General features: G+C 50.2%; 1 protein-coding gene across 11 annotated transcripts in view; it reads left to right on the top strand.

Annotated features, from left to right (window-relative positions):
• MSI2 (musashi RNA binding protein 2) overlaps nt 1-17,789 on the top strand; it is a 207,976-nt gene that overhangs the window by 156,076 nt on the left and 34,111 nt on the right. For 9 of the 11 annotated variants that reach the window (XR_014226992.1, XM_082294644.1, XM_082294650.1 and 6 more), the window contains exons 8-10: nt 3,690-3,772; nt 9,112-9,226; nt 15,242-15,316. Coding sequence is in view for 10 of the 11 variants with exons in the window: in XM_082294644.1 (XP_082150770.1) it covers nt 3,690-3,772; nt 9,112-9,226; nt 15,242-15,316 (273 nt within the window). In the remaining variant the exon portion in view is untranslated. Of the gene's footprint in view, nt 1-3,689; nt 3,773-9,111; nt 9,227-15,241; nt 15,317-15,678; nt 15,751-17,789 lie in introns of all 11 variants that reach the window. The other 2 variants (XM_082294649.1, XM_082294645.1) reach the window with 1 other exon arrangement.

Raw genomic sequence — 17,789 nt, 5'->3', positions numbered from 1 at the left:
CCCATCAGAGCCCTCCAGGGTTAACCCCAGCATTAGCCTGGGTTTAACCTCTGTGGCGTGGGATGCAATCACCTTGTTTTCTTTGTTGTAAGGCGAGCACAGGTTTGAAGGCGAGACCTTTACCCGGGTAAGCTGCTTTCATGTAATTCTGCCAGCCAGTGACGTCCTCAGCGTGTGCAGCCACAGCTGTGACACAGATCACTGTGCAGCTAGACCTGGGGCTGTGGGAATGATGCTGCCAGCCAGGGAAAGGAGATGGATTTCATGGCCATGGTGTCGTCATCTCAGCTATATTTTACCAAGGTTGACGTAAAAACTCTCAAGTGATGACAAAAGTGTGAAATACAATTGGTTTGAGGGGGAAAAAAACCAAAATACAGAACATGGGAGCACTGACATTTGGTATCTTCAGTCTGGCTGCTTAATAGTATTTATGGCTTCTGCCTATTCTTTTACAGTATTTTAATCATTTTATGGTTTCAGTCACTTTCTCTGAACAATGTTTCTCTTATTTCTGGAATACTGTGGCAGAACGTGCTGAGCTGACTCTGTGGAGCTGCCTGCCCACAGGCCTGGGCAGCTTTGATGGCTGAACAAGGCTTGGGATCAAAGGAGGTTTTACACAGAATCCCAGAGTCATCTGGGTTGGAAAAGACCTCCAAGATCCTCGAGTTCACCCTGTGCCCGATGCCCAGCTCATCACCAGCCCAGAGCACATCAGATGTCAGGTGTCAGGGCTGGCATCATTTTGGTGCCTGTTGGTGCCCATTAACCAGCAGATGAATGGAGTAGGCTGACTCCTTTTTCAGCAGATGAATGGAGTGGAATAACTCCTTTTTCCCAGCAGATGCCAGAGGAGGGTTTTTCACCTGAAGGTCATGGATACATGTCTCAGCTTCCTTTAGTGCTGGTGCTTGGCTCAGAGCCTCTCGTTTGGGGCATCTGTTTGCCTCTTACTTTATTTTTTTCCCCCTCTTCTTTGTCTTTTCTTTTACAGAAAAGATTATTCAAATGAATATTCAGTTTTATTCATTTGAATAAAAAACCCAACCGTTTGACTCTGTTAAATGCTTATCTCTTAAATAGAGCTTGTTAGCTTCCAATAATAGCTTCATTCAGAAGGATGCAGTATAATTTCATTTTAAAACGTGTGCTCCTTGACAACCAGAATCCTATTTCTGTCACCGTTTTCAACAGCCGCCTTTGTTTTGGGTTAATCTTTTCCATACACTTTCCGAGAACCATTTTTTTGTTGACTCTTAGTACCTCTCAGAAGAAATAATTGTCTATTTAGTCCAGGAAGGTTTCTGAGAGTTTTGGTAATTTAAAAATCAGCGTGTATTCATTATGGGAACTAATAAGAACATGTGTGCGGGGGGATCTTTGTGTGGGTGCAGTTATTAAAAGTCAGAATTTGATATCCAAAAAGTGAAACAAGAAAAGAATCTTAGAATGGTTTGGGTTGGAAGGAACCATAAAGCTCATCCTGTTCCACCCTCTGCCATGGGCAGGGACACCTTCCACTGTCCCAGGGTGCTCCAAGCCCCGTCCAGCCTGGCCTTGGGCACTGCCAGGGATCCAGGGGCAGCCACAGCTTCTCTGGGCACCCTGTGCCAGGGCCTCCCCACCCTCACAGGGAGGAATTTAAGTGCCTGTGTGCCTGCAGATGGAAATCCTCTGGTTGCTCCCACTGAGTTTGAGGTATTGGGCATCATAGAAATCGCCTCTGGTTTTCCTCTCCTGGCCAGTCTGACCGAGTGCCACAGATCTTTCAGAAACCTGCAAATGCCTGCTGACACCTACAGATTGTTATTTCATTGTTATAAAGTCTGGAAATGCAGGAAGCTGGGTGGCCATCTGATTTAATCAGACAAATAATTTCTTGATAAACCTGTGCTTAAACCATATGGAGTGGGATGAGAATGGGAAATTTGTTTCCGAGTCCAGACGTGTAATGACTGCAGCGGCTTCCTCGAGGTGTTTGGCATATTAGGGCTAATCTCCTAAATTCCCTCTCCCCTCCATCCTGGCACCAAGACCTGACACAAGTTGAAAGAGAAATCCTCAACTGCAGCACTCGCTAATGAGTTGCTAATGATGAAGATGTTGCTGGTGCTCAAACAATTAATGACTTGTAGCCCCAGCCCGGGCATCTCATTGCACTGGGCAGAGTCATCCCAGCCATGCTTTGCTCCCAGCTCTGGGATTCCTGGGATGCCAGATTCAGGCAGTTAACCACAGAAATTTTAGGTTTAACTGCAGGTCTGTTTAAGGTAGATTTAAATGGAGTAATTTAGAAGGCAAATGAAAGACTCGAGTTATGTAAAAAATTTCAAGCTGCTGCCTGCTCTAAGTGCAAAGCAGAGCAGCGTTGTGAGCCTGGTGTGCTGTAGGATGATGGGTTACACCTTGGAGGAGGGCTCAAAACCATTCCTGGTGGGTTTTCTCCCGGTAAGAGGGTCTGAAGTGGGATGAGAGCATTCCCCACGACTACAGGTACTGTGAACTCCCAAAAGAGCTGTCTGGGAACTGCTTGTACCTCACCTGGCAATGCACTTTCCTCTTCAGCCGGAGGCAAGGCTGCACCGGGGCTGTCCCTGCTCCAGCCTCGTGCAGTTTCACCGGTGTAGAGTCCAGCAGTTTCCAGTCTGGGGGATGGAGTTCATCCTGTTACTAGATTCTTAAGGTTTCATTAGCATAATTGGTGTCGATGTTGACTCATCGAGCCTTCTCCAACACATGAGATTGGGGTTTTTTCATTAGCCTGAGGTTTTTCTGTTAAGGCAGGAGCAGGGAACACGGTATGTAGCTGTGGTGGGCTGCCAGATTCCTTTAGTGCAGCCCCAGCAGAGCAGACTCAGTGTACAGCTACAGGCAGGCAGCAGGCATCAAACAGCCTAAACCAGCCCAAATCCTCGGCTCTTTGAAGCAGCAGTGGAGAAGAGAGGAACGATTAGATCAGAGGCCTTAAACGTAATGGGTTCCTGGAGGCCTCAGGATGTCCTGATGAGGTATTAGAGGAAGTAATTCAGGAAGAAAGGGACAAATAACCACCTCCGGAGCGGGGCTGACCCGGCACGCGGCAGCGGGGAGAGCACACGGAAACACAAAGTGCTGCCCTGTGTTTGGGAAGCATTGGGGTTTTTCTCCTTGCCAGGGGTAAATGAGGAATCATTTTCTGTCTTCCTGGATTTTTATGGTTTTTGGGTCGTGTAATGAGTCAGCTCTAATGGAGAAGTCTCGTGGAATTAAACAAGAGATGAAATCAATATGGTTCCATAGAAATATAATTGGGTTTTGTAGAGATTGCTCTTAAAAACCTCTAAGGTGTAAAAGAAAATACGGCCTTATTGTAGTTTCTGAGCCATCATGTAAGTGGGGTGTAACTATCCATTAAATTCTGCAGGATGGATCAAAAAATCCATAAGGAGGTTTTAATTCTCCATTAAATCCTATGGAAGAGCTGGAACAGAACCGTATTAATTTTCCCTGAGACAATGCTTCTTCCCTCCATTAGGCTGCAATAAGCTCAGGAGCAGCTCCATAGGCAGCAGGTGTAGTCACACGTGCACGTTGTTATGGAAGTTTTCCAAAGTCCCAATGGCTAAATAATGCTTTATTAAAATGAAATTGTTACAGTTAACTAATGTTTTCCTTCCCCCTCCCCTTTTTGTATCTTTATTAAACAGGATTTGGCTTCGTAACTTTTGAAAATGAAGACGTGGTGGAAAAAGTCTGTGAAATTCATTTCCACGAAATCAATAATAAAATGGTGAGTGTTGGTGCTCCGCGGTGCAGTGGTGGCAGCGAGCTCTGACCCCATGTCACAGATGTGTGCCGTGCCCAGGGGTGGGGGACACCCCTCTGGGAGGGTGCTGGGCACACCCCGTGTCTGCTGGAAGGGTGGTGGGGACGGGGTGCTGAGCCTGGACCATGGCTGGCCCAGCCCCTGCTCTGTCCCCTGCAGCCACAGGCTCAGGCAGCTGCCCCAGAGCAGCTTGTGGTGTATGAAGCCAAAGGGCTTGAGGAGGGTGTGAGTTCAGCTCCTCGAGCAGCCCTGGGGAAGCCGTTCTCCTCCTCCTCCTCCTGCCCTGCTCCCAGTCAGAGCCCTGATGTTTCGGGTTTGGGAGGGCAGTGCCGTGGGGTGGCTCTTACACCCCACCACGCTCCCAGAAGCTCTGCTCCGGCCCAGCTCCCGGTCTGATCCTGCTCTGCCGTGGCTGCTGCCTGCTGGCCCCTGTCCCTGTGGCTCTCTGCCATGGAGCCACAATCGCTCCCACCCAGGCCCAGCCCAGGAGTCAAGCCCGGGTGAAGTTCCTCCTCAGTGACAGGCAGGTCCCAGGTTGTGGGTTGCCCTGAGCCAGATGAAAAGGGGCATTTGTATTTCAATTGCTGCAGTAACTTTGATATTTTCAGCTAAAATACTCTTTTTCCCTTTGTCAAAACATCCTTTGCTTCTCAAATGTGTATTCAGATATGCATTGTATATTGGTCTGATACGTGTTCACAGACTTTAAATTCAATAATAGAGCTTTTAGTGTGGATAAGATCAAAGCAATCTCCTTGGCATATGCTGGAGGCCTGATTCAATATTTGACTTGCTAATTTTTCCCAGGGCACTGAAATAATATTCCTCATATTGTTCCTTCCTGCAATATGCATCTGAAATAAAAGTGGGGGTCCCCTTGGCCAAATGTGGGGTGGCAGGGCTGGGGCAGTGCTCCTGCTCCTGTGGGAATTCTCTTGCTCCACTTCAGATGAATGCTGTGGACTTTGCCCTGTCCCATTGCCCCCCAGCCCCTCCTGCACCAGGGTCTCCTGCCTGTCCCCACAGTGCCTCACCTGAGTGCCTGTGGGGTGGGGGAGGCTCATTCCCTTTATGTAGTTACTAAATGCTGTTAGTCTGCCTTAAAACAAAAGCACAGAACAAACCCCAACCACCCCCACACGACAGACCCAGCAACAGATTAGAAACGCTTGGGATGTAAATTTAGGGATTGGCAGGTGGGAGGGAAGAGCTCCCCTCCAGAATTTTCCTATCCACAGCAGGAGGGCACACTCCATAGGTTTAGTTATTCCCCACGACAGGCTTTTCTCTGGAGCAGGGCTCAGGACTGTGCTTGGGGGAGCTGGATGGAGCAGCAGGTGCTGGTGTGCCCCAGGATGGGCACCCCCTGGGAGGGGAGGAATGGGGAAAAGCTGTTGGGAGGATTCCTTCCCAGGTGAAAGGCTGCACAGGAGGGTAACAGGGAGCGTGGAGGATGGGACAGGGTGAAAGCACTCAAGGAACATCACAGAGAGCAAGAGAAACAGTTTTGGGTGTTGGTGTTTGTTGTTGGGTAATTAAAATATCCCCTTCCCACTCCTGTGCCCGCTCAGTGCCCCCTCCAGGTGCCACCATCTCTTGGTGTTCTCTTCTTGTCACTCCTTCAGCACTGATTTTGAAAGCAGCCCACGAGCGAGGGGATGAGACATGATCCTGTCTTGGGACTGAGTCATCGCCTTGCTGATGTGTCTGCAGCTGAATCCCAGCCCCTGCGGGGGGAGCTGTGTGTGACGGGGAGCTGGGAGTGACACACAGCTGGCCTGGGGTGGCACACAGCTGGCTGGGGGCACTGTTGGGGTCATGTCATACTTGGATCGTGTCCCCCTCTGTCCCTGAGCCGTGGAGGGGACGGGCTCTCGCAGCCCCAGCCCAAGGCTATGGGGTTTGCAGTGGCTCTGTGAGCTGTGGCTGGGACGCCCTGTCCTCATTCCCATCCCTACCCAGTTCCCTGTGCCCATCCCAGGTTGCTCAGCTGGGACATCCACAGCTCCGTGGGCTCGGGCTCACCCTGGGCTCGCTGCTCCTCGTCTCCTGAACGCCGTCATTTCCCCAGGCACGGGGGCAAGCAAAGGGCAGCGGGGTGGCTGCTCCCCAGCCTATTTCCAGCTCCAGCCTCCCTGGCAGGCTATTTTTAGCTCATCCATTCTGCTTCTGTTGCCATCCGTAAAGCTTAGAATGTCAAATGTAATATTAAACGAGCAGTGGGACAGTGAAAAGAAAATGCCAGTGAGGTATTTAATAAATGGAAGTTGGAATTTACGTGGGAGGCCAAAGATGCTCCAAACATTGCAGGGGGACAATAAACCCAAACGAGCTGTCCTCGGATTATTGTTCCTTTGACAGGAGCAGGCTGCTTTGCAGAGAGACACCTGTTTTTCTAAGGAAAAGTAAAAGCTGGAAAAGAAACATGATGGGAGTAATTATTTTCTCTTAGATCCCACTGTGGTGGACTCAGTTCTCATCCTGGGTACAGTGCTGGCAAGGGAGATGGTGAGCTGAGCCTGGAGTCAAGGTCTGATGCCAGGCTCTGGAGCAACTGACAGAAATGTTGGGCTGTTCTAGAACAGGCCGTGACACTGCCCAGCACCTGTGGCTCTTCCTCCTTCTTGGGGTGGGATTTTGCAGGTTTTGTAGGCCTTAGACACTTCCAGGGATCCAGGGGCAGCCACAGCTTCTCTGGGCAGCCTGTGCCAGGGCCTGCTCCAGATCCTTTAGTTCTAAGCCCCAGTCATTGATCAATAATCCGGTAGATCAACAGAACCATGACTCAATGCATTTTTTTAAAATAAGCTTAAAACTTCTCTGCTGCTGCGTGGTGTAGCTCGCCCATGGTGTGAGTGACACGTTGCCCCCAAGGTGATCAGAGCTCACCAGGCTGTGAATCACACGTTGCTGGCACGACAAAGTCCCCTTGTCTTTGGGTGGCTCAATGGGGGTTTGTGCATTGTGGATATTGCTCATTCTGCTTTCCTCAAAATAGCCCTGGTTTCCCTGGAAAGCTTTTAACCAGAGGTTTGTGAGACATCCCGGGCTGAGAGCTGACAGCCTGTTTTGTTGTGCTGGGTATAAGAGGCTTTTCACTCCCCAGCTCAGCCCTCCTGGGTTCCCGTGGCTGAGACTGCTCCGCTTGACCCAGGAGTACCCCAGTGTAAGGTTAATTCTCCAAACTAGACTAAACAAAAATAGTGAATTTTAGTTTCCCTGCCTTTTTTTTCTTTTTTTTTTTTTTTTTTTGCCTTAGAGTTAAACCTTTCTTTGTTGGGCTGCTGAAAGTGCAGCACATCCTTGTACGGGGAGGTGGAAAAAATCTGGAAATTATTAAGATGCCCAGAAATGCTGAATTGAAAGTTTCAGTGAGGTCCAGATGTGTGTACAAAGACCCTTATCGGGCAGCTCTCGAGGGCAATTCAGTATGGAGCTCAGCCCTGACTCACATCCATATACATTCCCTCTCGGAGAAGCCTCACTGCGTGTCCTGTCACATGTGTGACATCCCTGCCGCCTCCAGGGTTTTCCCCTTGCAGTAACTGTGGCTGTGGAGTGGTTGTGGCCATTTCCATCCCATTCCCCATAAGGACAGAGCTGGATTCTGGCAGAAGAGTAGCCAGGCCCCTTTTCTTTCCGCTTTTGCTGTTGATGAAGAGGCACCATCCAAGCCCCCCGTGGATCCACTGTTGTGGTGCTTCACGCCTGTTCTGACATTATCCCAGTTTGCTGATGGGATGGTGCATGGGCAGCCTCCCAGAGCACCTCATGGTCTGACACTGCAGCCTGGGGAGTGTGACAGTCCCCTTGGGATGAGCTGGTAGGGCTGGGGTCAGTCAGTCCCTTTCCCAGACAGCAGAGCAGGGCCACGCTCCCAGTCCCGTATCCCACATGTCATCTCTCCCTTGGGGAGAGAGACTGGATAATGGAGAATCTTCTTGCCCTCTGTATGGGGTATATTTGTTTACAGAGGCTTAGGAATTATTCTTCTTTCCTACTGGTGACTTTTTCTTCCCCTTTAATCCTGCTTAAAACCCCTCTGCAGCTCGCTGCCATTGCCTTTGTATCCCTGTGTGCTGTGGAAATCAGAAGCAGTGCCAGGCTCACAGAGAGCAGCGGTGGGCTGGGTTGTGGTTGCAAAAGCTAATTACCAGGTTATTGTTTCTAACGGTGCTAATCCAAACTTCATTTCCCTGTTAATTGTCCATCCATCCAAGCTGGATGGGTTTTATCATCCTGACTGTGCAGCACCAGTGGCCGTGAGGTGTAAACCAATGCTGTCGTGGCATTGGGAGCAGTGGCCCTCCCAAGAGATGTGGTTGTGAAATGAAGTGACATGACACACTCCTCGTGCTCCCCCCGTCATTTGACTGGAGGAGTCATCTTGGCAAACTCCTGTTAAATGACGCTCTGGTTGAAAATCAGAAGAACAAAGTTAGAGGCACAAAGCTCAAACCTGTGGATTCAGCCCTCAGCCCAGCGATGCGTCCCCACAGCCCCTGCAGTGCTGGGCTGCACCACTGCATGTCACCCTCTTGCTCAGAGCGTGGACTGAGCTGTGGAGCCACATAGGAATGGGTTGGGATGACTCCAGTTAGCTCCAAACCAGCTGACTGGTGCAGCTGTAGCACCAGGGCCAAGGGGAGCGCAGGGGCCGTCTGCTGGGGGCGTGAGATGGCAGTGCCCGAGCAAGAAACCATGGAGAAGTGCTGTATTTCTCCTTTTTCCTGGGAGAAAGAGGGTGGCTGGGGATCCCACTGGCAGCAGGGCTGAGTTGCTGTCTCACAGGGCATTGGTGGAATCGCCACGTGGTTCCAGTGGTGTTGAGCAACTTCCAAAGGCAGCAGGAGTAACTGAAAGTGAAAGAACGCAGATCCTTTATTAGTAGGGTTTACAGAAATTTTCTGCTGGGTAGAAATATTGATTCTTTATTCCTATTTTAAAAGGAGCTTTTTGTAATGATCACTGGGAGTCGTTTTCTGTTATCGATTGCCATGGAGCCATGCTGGAGCCCTCCCTCCATTCATCCCCCAAGTGCCGGTTTCCCTTTCAGGAACAAGGAACTTCTTAAATCAGCACTTCTGTCATCTTTGGGGGGTTGCAGTGGGTGGTTAAAGAGACACACACGTTTGCTCTTTTAAATCTGGTTACGCTATTCTGGAAGTTCACCTTTGAGCGGGAGGAGGTGTGGGGAGGCAGACGCTAAAAATAAACCTCCCCCCCTTAAGTAGATCAGTTCTGCATTTGACATTTACATGGAATTCATTTGCATCTCATTTGTACATGTTTCTGCTCAATAGGTAGAATGTAAGAAAGCACAACCTAAAGAAGTGATGTTTCCACCAGGGACGAGAGGAAGGGCACGTGGATTGCCGTATACCATGGACGCTTTTATGCTAGGGATGGGAATGTTGGGTAAGTGCTGCAGCCACCACTCTGGAGCCTGTGTTGCCTCCCTGATTTCCAAACCCTTAAGCCACAGGGGTGAGCAAATCCCTGCACCTGTGTGGGTGCCTGGCTGAAACTTTAGCAGGGGTGGAGTGAAGAAAATAATCCTGTCTGTGGTAAATGATTAACTCCCCCCCCTGCCTGGAATATAAAAAATTTGCATTTAAATGGATGTTTTAAATAGCCTGTTTTACTCTTACTCGCAAAAATAGAATGATGAAAGATGCAGTGTGTTCATTCTGACTAAAAATGATCTCTCCCCTTTTTTAGAGGAATTGAGTCACACATTATTCCCCTTCTTTTAAAGGTAGCTTTGACAGTTCAGCATAGATAATTGAAAATCTTGCTGGTTCTTAAATGGCATGGATGGAGGAAGCGGGGGGATGCGTAACAGGACAGGTCGCAACAATAATTACAAGTTTCAAGGAGATGGAATGGTATTTTAGTCCTGAGTATTGTGTCCAGAAAATACTAATTAAATGGGATAAATGATATTTAATGGCAAATTCCTATTTGTGCACGAGGTCTATTTAATTATAATTGGTTCTCATTTGTTTCTGCCTAGATAGTTCTTTCTAAATAATGTGACAACCCCTGATACTCTGTCCTCAGCCAAAACGCTGCTAATCCATTGCCAATACTTTTTTATAAAACACCATATATTTTAAACTTTCTGCTCCCTTTGTGTCCCTGGGCTTTGCCTCAGTTGTCACCTCCTGTGTCCATGAAGCATGTGGGAATGGGAGGGCAATCTGGAGGTGTCCCCAGGCAGCAGTGAGCCTTTCCCAGGCCAGTGTCCCCCTTTGGGATACTTTGACTTTCCTGTCCTGGGTTTAGATGATCACAGAAACCGAGCACAAAGCCCAGCCTTGGAATCTGAGTTGCCCTGAGCTCTGCTGAGCAGATTCAGGGGCTGGCTGAAATGCTGGAGGACCCCAGAGCCTGTGGGGTGGGCGTCAAGTCAGAGGACTCTGTTCCTGCAAGGATCAGGCTGTTACGCTGAGGTGTTTGACACCAGACACTGCTTGATTTGATCGGAAAAACTTCCTGCCATGTTTGCTTTATCTCTGAATTAATAGTACTTCTGTTCGTGTGGCTGGAGCGATCCATTCTGGGATGTGTAATCGGGTTATTGCAGCTGATCATCTGTTTCGCTGTCCCCACGCTCCACTGCCACCCAGCCCCATAGTGTTTGGAAATCACTTTTTATGCCTAAAATATTTATCTTGCTCTAGTCAGTCTGTGATTTCATTACCTGTGTGTTCCCCGGGTGCCTGAGCCAATGTACTTGATTTCTGCCGTTTTCTCTTCCTTTTCCACCTGTGCTGCCCGAGGTCGGGGTGGTGGAGGTGGAGTGTGGAGGTCTGTGTGCCACCGTGCTGGCTGCAGGGGGAGAGAGTCCAGGTCACCCTGGGAAGCCAAGAAAATCCACAGCAGCATCATCCTTCACCATATGGCCTCAGCCTTTTTCCTTGCAGCTGGGCACAAAGTGAGTGGAGCTGGATCCACCCCAGTGTCCTGAAGGGAAAGTTCAGCCCCCGGGTGCAGTGTGAGTCTGATCCCACCGGGGCTGTCTCTCTGGAAAAGGATCATCTCAAGCTGTGAGAGTTAAGGAAAGAAGCCCTCAGTGAGTGGAACTGCACAGAGGAAGAGACGGGGCACGTGTTGGACCTGTTGGTCCTGCTGCACTGGGGGGCCGGGTCACCCTGACCAGTGCGGCTCCGGCCGATCCCACACTGCTCTCCCTGCATTTCGGATCGGGGGAACTTGCTGAGCTCTAGTGATTGATGCATGTTGAAGGCCAGATGCTTCATTATCCACTCGAGCTGCTTTTTCATCTTCCAAGTTCCTGCTTGCTACAGTGGCACTGTGTTAAATAATTAAGTGCTGAACAAGGAAATTGCAGCACAGGAGAGCAGAGCTGCTGGATGGCCATCAGAAACCCCCGGTTTCAAAGGCTTCAGGGCCCATCCCTGCAGGAAGAGGGGCATAATTAACCCATCGAATGATCAGACACAGAGTTCCATCACTGCCGAGTGTTCCATGGGGTCTCACGAGGCTGGGTCAGGTCTACCCTGTTCCTTCTGTTCCATGCGCAACTGGGCTGAACCAGAGCAACTGGGGCTGCTCTGGAAGGATTTTTATACCTGTTTCCAGAGGCCCTTGCTCAAGGTCACCTTCTCCAGCTGCTGTTGATGGGCAGAGGAGGGAATCGGAGGAACGAACGCACAAGACAACCCAAAGGAAGGAGCGGGGAGCGACTCCCTCCAAAGCTATTAAGGAAGTTGGTCTTTTTCATTAATCACAGCCTCCCCAAGGAGCCTGCAGCAGCCGGGGTCTAAAGGTGCGCAGGCAGCCGCTTCTGTGATGATTTGGTTGATTGGAGCAAAATTAAAGTGTTCTTCTGAAAAGATTTTTTGACTGGGAGAGTCAAGAAAGGCTGAACCTTGTGCCAGGACAGCTGCTGGGCTGTCTGGGCCTCAGGCTGCTGGTGGGACACACTGGTCGCAGGGAGAGGAGGAGCACTAATGAGCCCCTCTGCATAAAGAGTGGAGCAGATTCAGTTCCACTGATCTCCCTGTCAGCCCAGCCAGCAGGAAGAGCTGCTCCCCAGCCCCGTGGATGCTCACGAACAGGCCTCGTGTGCCCCCTTGCACATGTCTGAGTGGAGCACTTTGGTGACCAAGAAACTCACCCTGTGCCTGGAGCCTCACGCTGGTGCATGGGTCAGGAGCCTGGTCATCCAAGGGCACATGGGTGTCCCAGCATTGTCCCACGGCTTTTTGCCCTCTGTTCAGGTCTGTGCCTGAAAACTTGAAGAGAGGAAAGAAGAGAGCAACGGAGGACCAACATTAGGAGATGATCTCCCCTCCCATCTGAAGCTGCTCTCTGTGTCTGGGGCCGCAGCCACAGCGGTGACACCTGGCTCTGGAGGTGACCCTGAGCTGGGCCCCACAGCGCTCATTTCTCCTAGTGATGGGAATCTTCCTGGTGTTTAATGTTAAAATTTGGCTCCTTTTAGCTTGCAAACCCTTCCAGAGGTGGGAGCACTCAGTCCCCAAGCTCACACCCGCAGAGTGCGGGAGCGATGTGTGGTGGAACACGGATTTCGGAAGGTCTCTGGCAGGGCTCTGTGTTCCTGCACACGCTCAGCCTAGGTAGGCTGAGCTCATGCATAAAAGAAGCTTGTGCCCTTCAAAGAAAGTCATTCCTTTTTCCACCAGACACTGTTCAATGGAGTAGCAGCTGCAACTCAGAGCAACACTTGGAGACAACAACTTCCATGCATTTTCTGGAGCATTTGAATTAATTTTGCAGAGGTCCCCTGTCTCCTTTGTGCTCAGTGTTCCCACATATTGACCATGAGTTTTGTCCACCCCATCACCAAATTTTAAAATGAAAAGACACTTCCATAGCCTGGACAGGAGCTGGGTGGAAGCAGTGGTGTGAAAGTGGTTTGGTTGCTGGTTTGAGTTCTGCTTCCATGAACAGGAGAGTCTTGCTCTAAAGGTGCAAGGAGGTGATGCAGTCAAAACTTGGATTTTTGGTCTAGCAACAGGGGATAATTCAAGGGATTGATCATTGCTAGTAAACCAACTGCTGGGTGCCCAGTGCAGGATGAGGATGGCACCTAATGGGAGTGTTGGATAGGTCAGCATAGCCATCATTTGGCCTGATGAAGGATCCACGTGGGTGTGGTGTTAAGCACCATTGATATTCAGCCAGGCAACATCCCCCGGGGATCAGGCTTCAAGTCGTTAGAGCAGAGCTGGGCACTGCAGCAGTAAATGAAGAGGAAAATTGAAGTAATGTTGTATTATAAATTTATGATTTCATCTGCCTGACTTCGAGAGTGCTGGCGGTGCCAGCAGAGCCCCCGGGCAGCTTGGCTGGTGCCGTGGCCATCAGGCACAGCCAGGTTTGGCCAGGGACAGGAGGGCTGCAGCAGGCATGCCCTGGGGCCAGAGGCAGGGCCATTCCAGGGCAGGCAGCAGAAGAGGTGGGATCCAAACCACTGTGGGCAGCTGCCATCCCCCCACTGTGCCAATCCAGCTGGGGCCACAGGTACCACACCTGCAGAGCTCAGGTGCTGCCCAGCATGTCAGTCCCTGTGCCCTGACAGTTGTGAGCTGACAGATCTGCTTCAGAATTGCCTGAATCAGAATAAACTGAATTCTTCCTCTTGGCAAGGAGAGAGGGGCTGCGGTCGGACGCCGCAGAGCGATTTTTCAGTGGTGTTAATGGCACTATGTACTTAGCAAACAATCCATTTATCAATAGTGTTGTTAAAAAAAAAGGAAAGGAAAAAAAGGTTTGTAAAGCTTAACTCTGAAAGATCTGATTTAATGACAGAGGTGATTAATTTCTAAGGGAATCCAGCTGTTGAGCTGTGAAAGGAGGGCTAAAGCAGTGTGTACATATCACTGAGCGCCGCGTGCTGTCCGGGCGTCATAGGGCTGCCTTTGCCTGGCACTGCTTAATCCCATAATCAGAATTCATCCAAGCATTTTTATCTTCCAGTTTTAGATTATGATTAATAGTATGCTGTACGTATATATAAATCTGATCGGAAATGGAGGGACTTGCTGCAGCAGGAAAAGAGCTGGGTGATGGATGGGTATATTAAAGGATAAATAAAAGCAGAGATAGGAGCCCCCCAGAAGAGCCATTCGGCTGCTGAGCATGTGCTCGGGCTCCAGCCCAGCTGCTGCCAAGATTCCCACTGACTTCAGACAGCGGGAGAATACTTTTCCTGATGGTTTCTTGGTCTGGAGAGGCCTGGGGTGACTCTGAGGCTCAGTGGGGACATTCTGCGGCATTTAGTGCACTGGAATTGCACGGGGTGGTGCCTTTTTTAAGGAAACTGAGCGAGGAAAGGTTGAGAATCAATGTGAGGTTAGAATTTTAGGAAACCCTCTGAGTGTACAGGACACCTCGGGACATTGGCCATGTGGGTCAGAGCAAATAGCCACTGTGGGACCAGAGAGAATGGCTGTGCTCTGTAAGGGTGGGGAGGTTAAAACACGGGGTGTCACAGTGTGCGACCCCATGGCTGCTGCCAGCCCACGCATGGCCAGGGACCAGTGGGACATCCAGCACATGCAGACAAGAGAGTGAGGCCCCCTGCCCAGCCTGGCTGGTCCTGGCACACAGGCACTGTGTGGCGCAGGGAGACTTCACCCGAGGCTGGTACCAGTGCCCATCAGCACCCTCGCTCCAGGCCCTGCTCCCTCATATTCCAGCTGCTTGTTCCAGCCAGCAGAGTTGCCACTTTGTGCCTTCACTGAGGTGGTTTTATTCACAGAATGCTTTCAAGTGGGTTTTTCTCCTCATAACCCTCCCAAAGCAGCCCGAGGTTGGCTGCGCTGCTGCTCTGCCTCAGAAAGGGCCTTCGGAAGCACCTCACACAGCTTCCTTTTACTTTCCTGAAAAATTAAAAGCTCTTTGACTCCCTGGCTCGTCGCTGCTGTTGCCTCCAACTCTTTGATGTGTTAACTGTTGTCCTTCACACTCCCGGGATAAAGAATTACTACTACCTTAATCTCCAACTGTCAATAGCTCTGAAGCAAAGTACATTCATTGTAAGCTCTCCAAATGTCAGAGCAAACCCGTGTTATGTGTTTAGCCTTAGCATTTGGCATTTACTCTTCCAGCTAACAAGTATGCACAGTCCTTGGGCTCCAGACACCAAAGTGCATGTTAATTACCAGAGTGACAGGGCTCCTGCTCGGAGCTGGGCCAGCGCCGGCAGCTCGAGATGTTTCTATCCAGGATAATGATGAAACCTCTCTGCAGTTTGGCATGAGCAGAATAAATCTGATTTTTTAATATCTTCCGTAAAATTAGGTCTCACCCATTCTCCCTGTCATTGTGCCTTGTATTAAAAAACAAAACAAAAAAAAAAAACCAAACCCTTCATTAATCCTCAAACTTCTCTCTCTTGTTTTTTTTTTTTTTTTTTTTTACATTTCTGTGATCAAGGTTACCCGAATTTTGTTGCAACATATGGCCGAGGATATCCTGGATTTGCCCCAAGTTACAGTTATCAGTTCCCAGGTACGTACATTTCATTTGCAGATTTGCTTTATTTCCCCTCTTTCCTTCTTTTTTTTTGGGTTTTTTTTCTTGTTTGTTTGGTTTTTGGTTTTTTTCCTTTTTTTTAAGTCCGTAGCTGCAAGCTGAGACAGGCAAGTCTGCAGGGAGCACCTCACACAACCGCAATTTTTTTTTTTTTTTTTTTTTTTTTTTTAACTATCTTTAAATAGACATTTATAGCGACATACTTTCAATACATTTTTCCTAATGTATAAATTGGTACTGGTTATTTGAAAACAAAACTTCTTAAATTAAAACATAAAAGCAAGAGAGATCACTGAAGAGCTGTTACCCCTCCCTTTGATGGGTTTTTCCTTTCATAGATATTGTAGAGCTACACACAGACACGCACACGCACACAGGGACCCGCACACACCTTCCCGTGCTGGCCTGTGGTAAGTGAACGTTCACTTTTGGAGTGCGAAGTCCGACCTCGCCGTGTTCCGTGCCGGGCTCGGGGGCTCCTCCCCAGGAGCAGCGTGCAGCCGGGGGGTGATGCTGTGCTTTGGCGTCGGTTCGCTTCCCCCTGCCCTCGGCGGAGCTGCCGCGCTGGGCCGGGACTGGGGCGCTCGGCGGGCTCGGGGGTGAACAGATCGTAGAAGCACAGAACAGAATGGTTTGGGCTGGAAGGGGCCTTCAAAGGTCCAAGCCCCTGCAGTGAGCAGGGATGCCTTCCATTAGATCAGGTTGCTGAGAGCCCCGTCCAACCTGACCTTGAACATTTCTGGGGATGGGGCATCCAGCAAAGCCCATCCAAAGCCTTTGCCCTTTCCAGCATGTTCCGCAGTGGGACTGGCACCACGCAGGACAGGGAGTTTCCTTTCACTCCGGGTTTTTCCCAAGCAGCTGGAACAAGCCAAGCAGCACTGCTGTGTTTGTGGCTGAAGCCCCACCTGGCCACCATGGTTAGGAGACTCCTGAATTCCTGAGCAGCCTTGTCACAAGGGTCACGCACTCCTCAGGGCTCACAGCACAGGGGTGGGAGCTTGGGGTAACGGGGACATCCAGTGAACCCCCTGCAGTGAGCAGGGAGGGGCAGGAGGAAAACCAGCACCTCACAGGAAGGTTCTTTAGGATGGGTGAGAATGTGAACAGACGCTTAGCTCCACCTGCAGCACACTGGGGCAAATGTGGAGCCTTGTGTTCGGTCCTAGGTCATTAAGATGACACCCTGCTTTGGGAAAATACGGATTGTTGTCACCTGTAGCATGCACAGTGTCCTTGTGATGGGGTTATTGTGCAGCTGGTTTTTGCAGGATCAATAACACCGAGGGGAACAGCACTGTGAGGGTTTGTGTATTTGAAGTCACAAATGCCAGGGCTCTACTGAAAGCTGAGCCACCTCTTCCCACCAGTGCTACATCTTCCCACCTGGACCAGGCCAAGTCTGAAACAACTGGGGCGTCAGGCAGACAGCAGAGCTGCCAGGGTGACACGGTGCTGGTGGGGACAAGGCAGCTGCCCCCAGGTCCAGGTGACACCACCTCTGGTTCTGCTGGAACCAGTGGGAAAGTGTGGTCTGGCAGGATTGCAGCCAGGAGCTGGAGGTGGGGAGGAGGCTTCAGCAAGTGTTTGTGTGTTGTCTCACACTCTGACTCCTCACGATTCCGTGTGCCAGCTGATTGTATGAAGGCACTGAAGGAGAGACACCTTTGATAGGTTTAATGATGGGAATCGGCAGAGCTTAGATGAGTTTAATTATAAACATGTCGAAAGTGAATGTGTCTGCTTGCTGACAGCAAAGGCACCCTTTGACTCGACCCCTTCTTAGATGTTTTTTATTAAGGGCCTTTTTTTATCAAAGCAGGACTTCCAGTTACTGCCTGGTTATTTTCAGTCTCCTGCAGAGCTTGAATATGGAAAAAGAATCCGTGTGGAAAGCTGTGGGCCATGGTGGGGCCCAGGGGAGCCAGGAAGCACCAGGAGATGCTCAGGGTCCTGTCTCACCTTGTTGAGTTCCCCTGCCCAAAAGCTCTGCCCCTGCTCTCCTCCTGCTCGGATCAATTATTCCTTAGCAGCAATCAGAACCTTTCCAGAGTTGTTGGGAGTTTCTCAGGTGATTTGGGGCTCTGATCTCCAGAATCACAACCCGGCGGAGCGTGCGGGGTGGGGAGCATCCTGGCCGGAGGCGTGGTGTGAGGAATGGTCCAGCAGCAGGATGGGGTGCCCCCCTCGCTGGAGCAGGTGTTTGGGGCAGGGAGCCCAGTGCCACAGAGCACAGCTCAGTGCCAGGGAGCCTTTCCAGGAGCAGGGCAGGACTCAAGGGCAGGGATGTGCCAGCCCTTCCTTTCGTGCATTTTGGCGCTTGCAGAAGTTCAGTGGGGCCTGTGGTAGGGCTTGGAGTGTGAGACAGGCACTTGCAAACTGGTGGAAGGGAATCTGAAATGTGCTTTTTTAGTAAGTTGTCAGGTTTAAAGTCTCAGTGTCGTGATTT

The sequence above is a fragment of the Coloeus monedula genome, assembly GCF_965178545.1.
Source record: "Coloeus monedula genome assembly, chromosome: 20".
NCBI lineage: Eukaryota > Metazoa > Chordata > Aves > Passeriformes > Corvidae > Coloeus > Coloeus monedula.
Note: the sequence above shows the minus strand (reverse complement) of the source record. Positions and strands in the feature narration are given on the sequence as shown.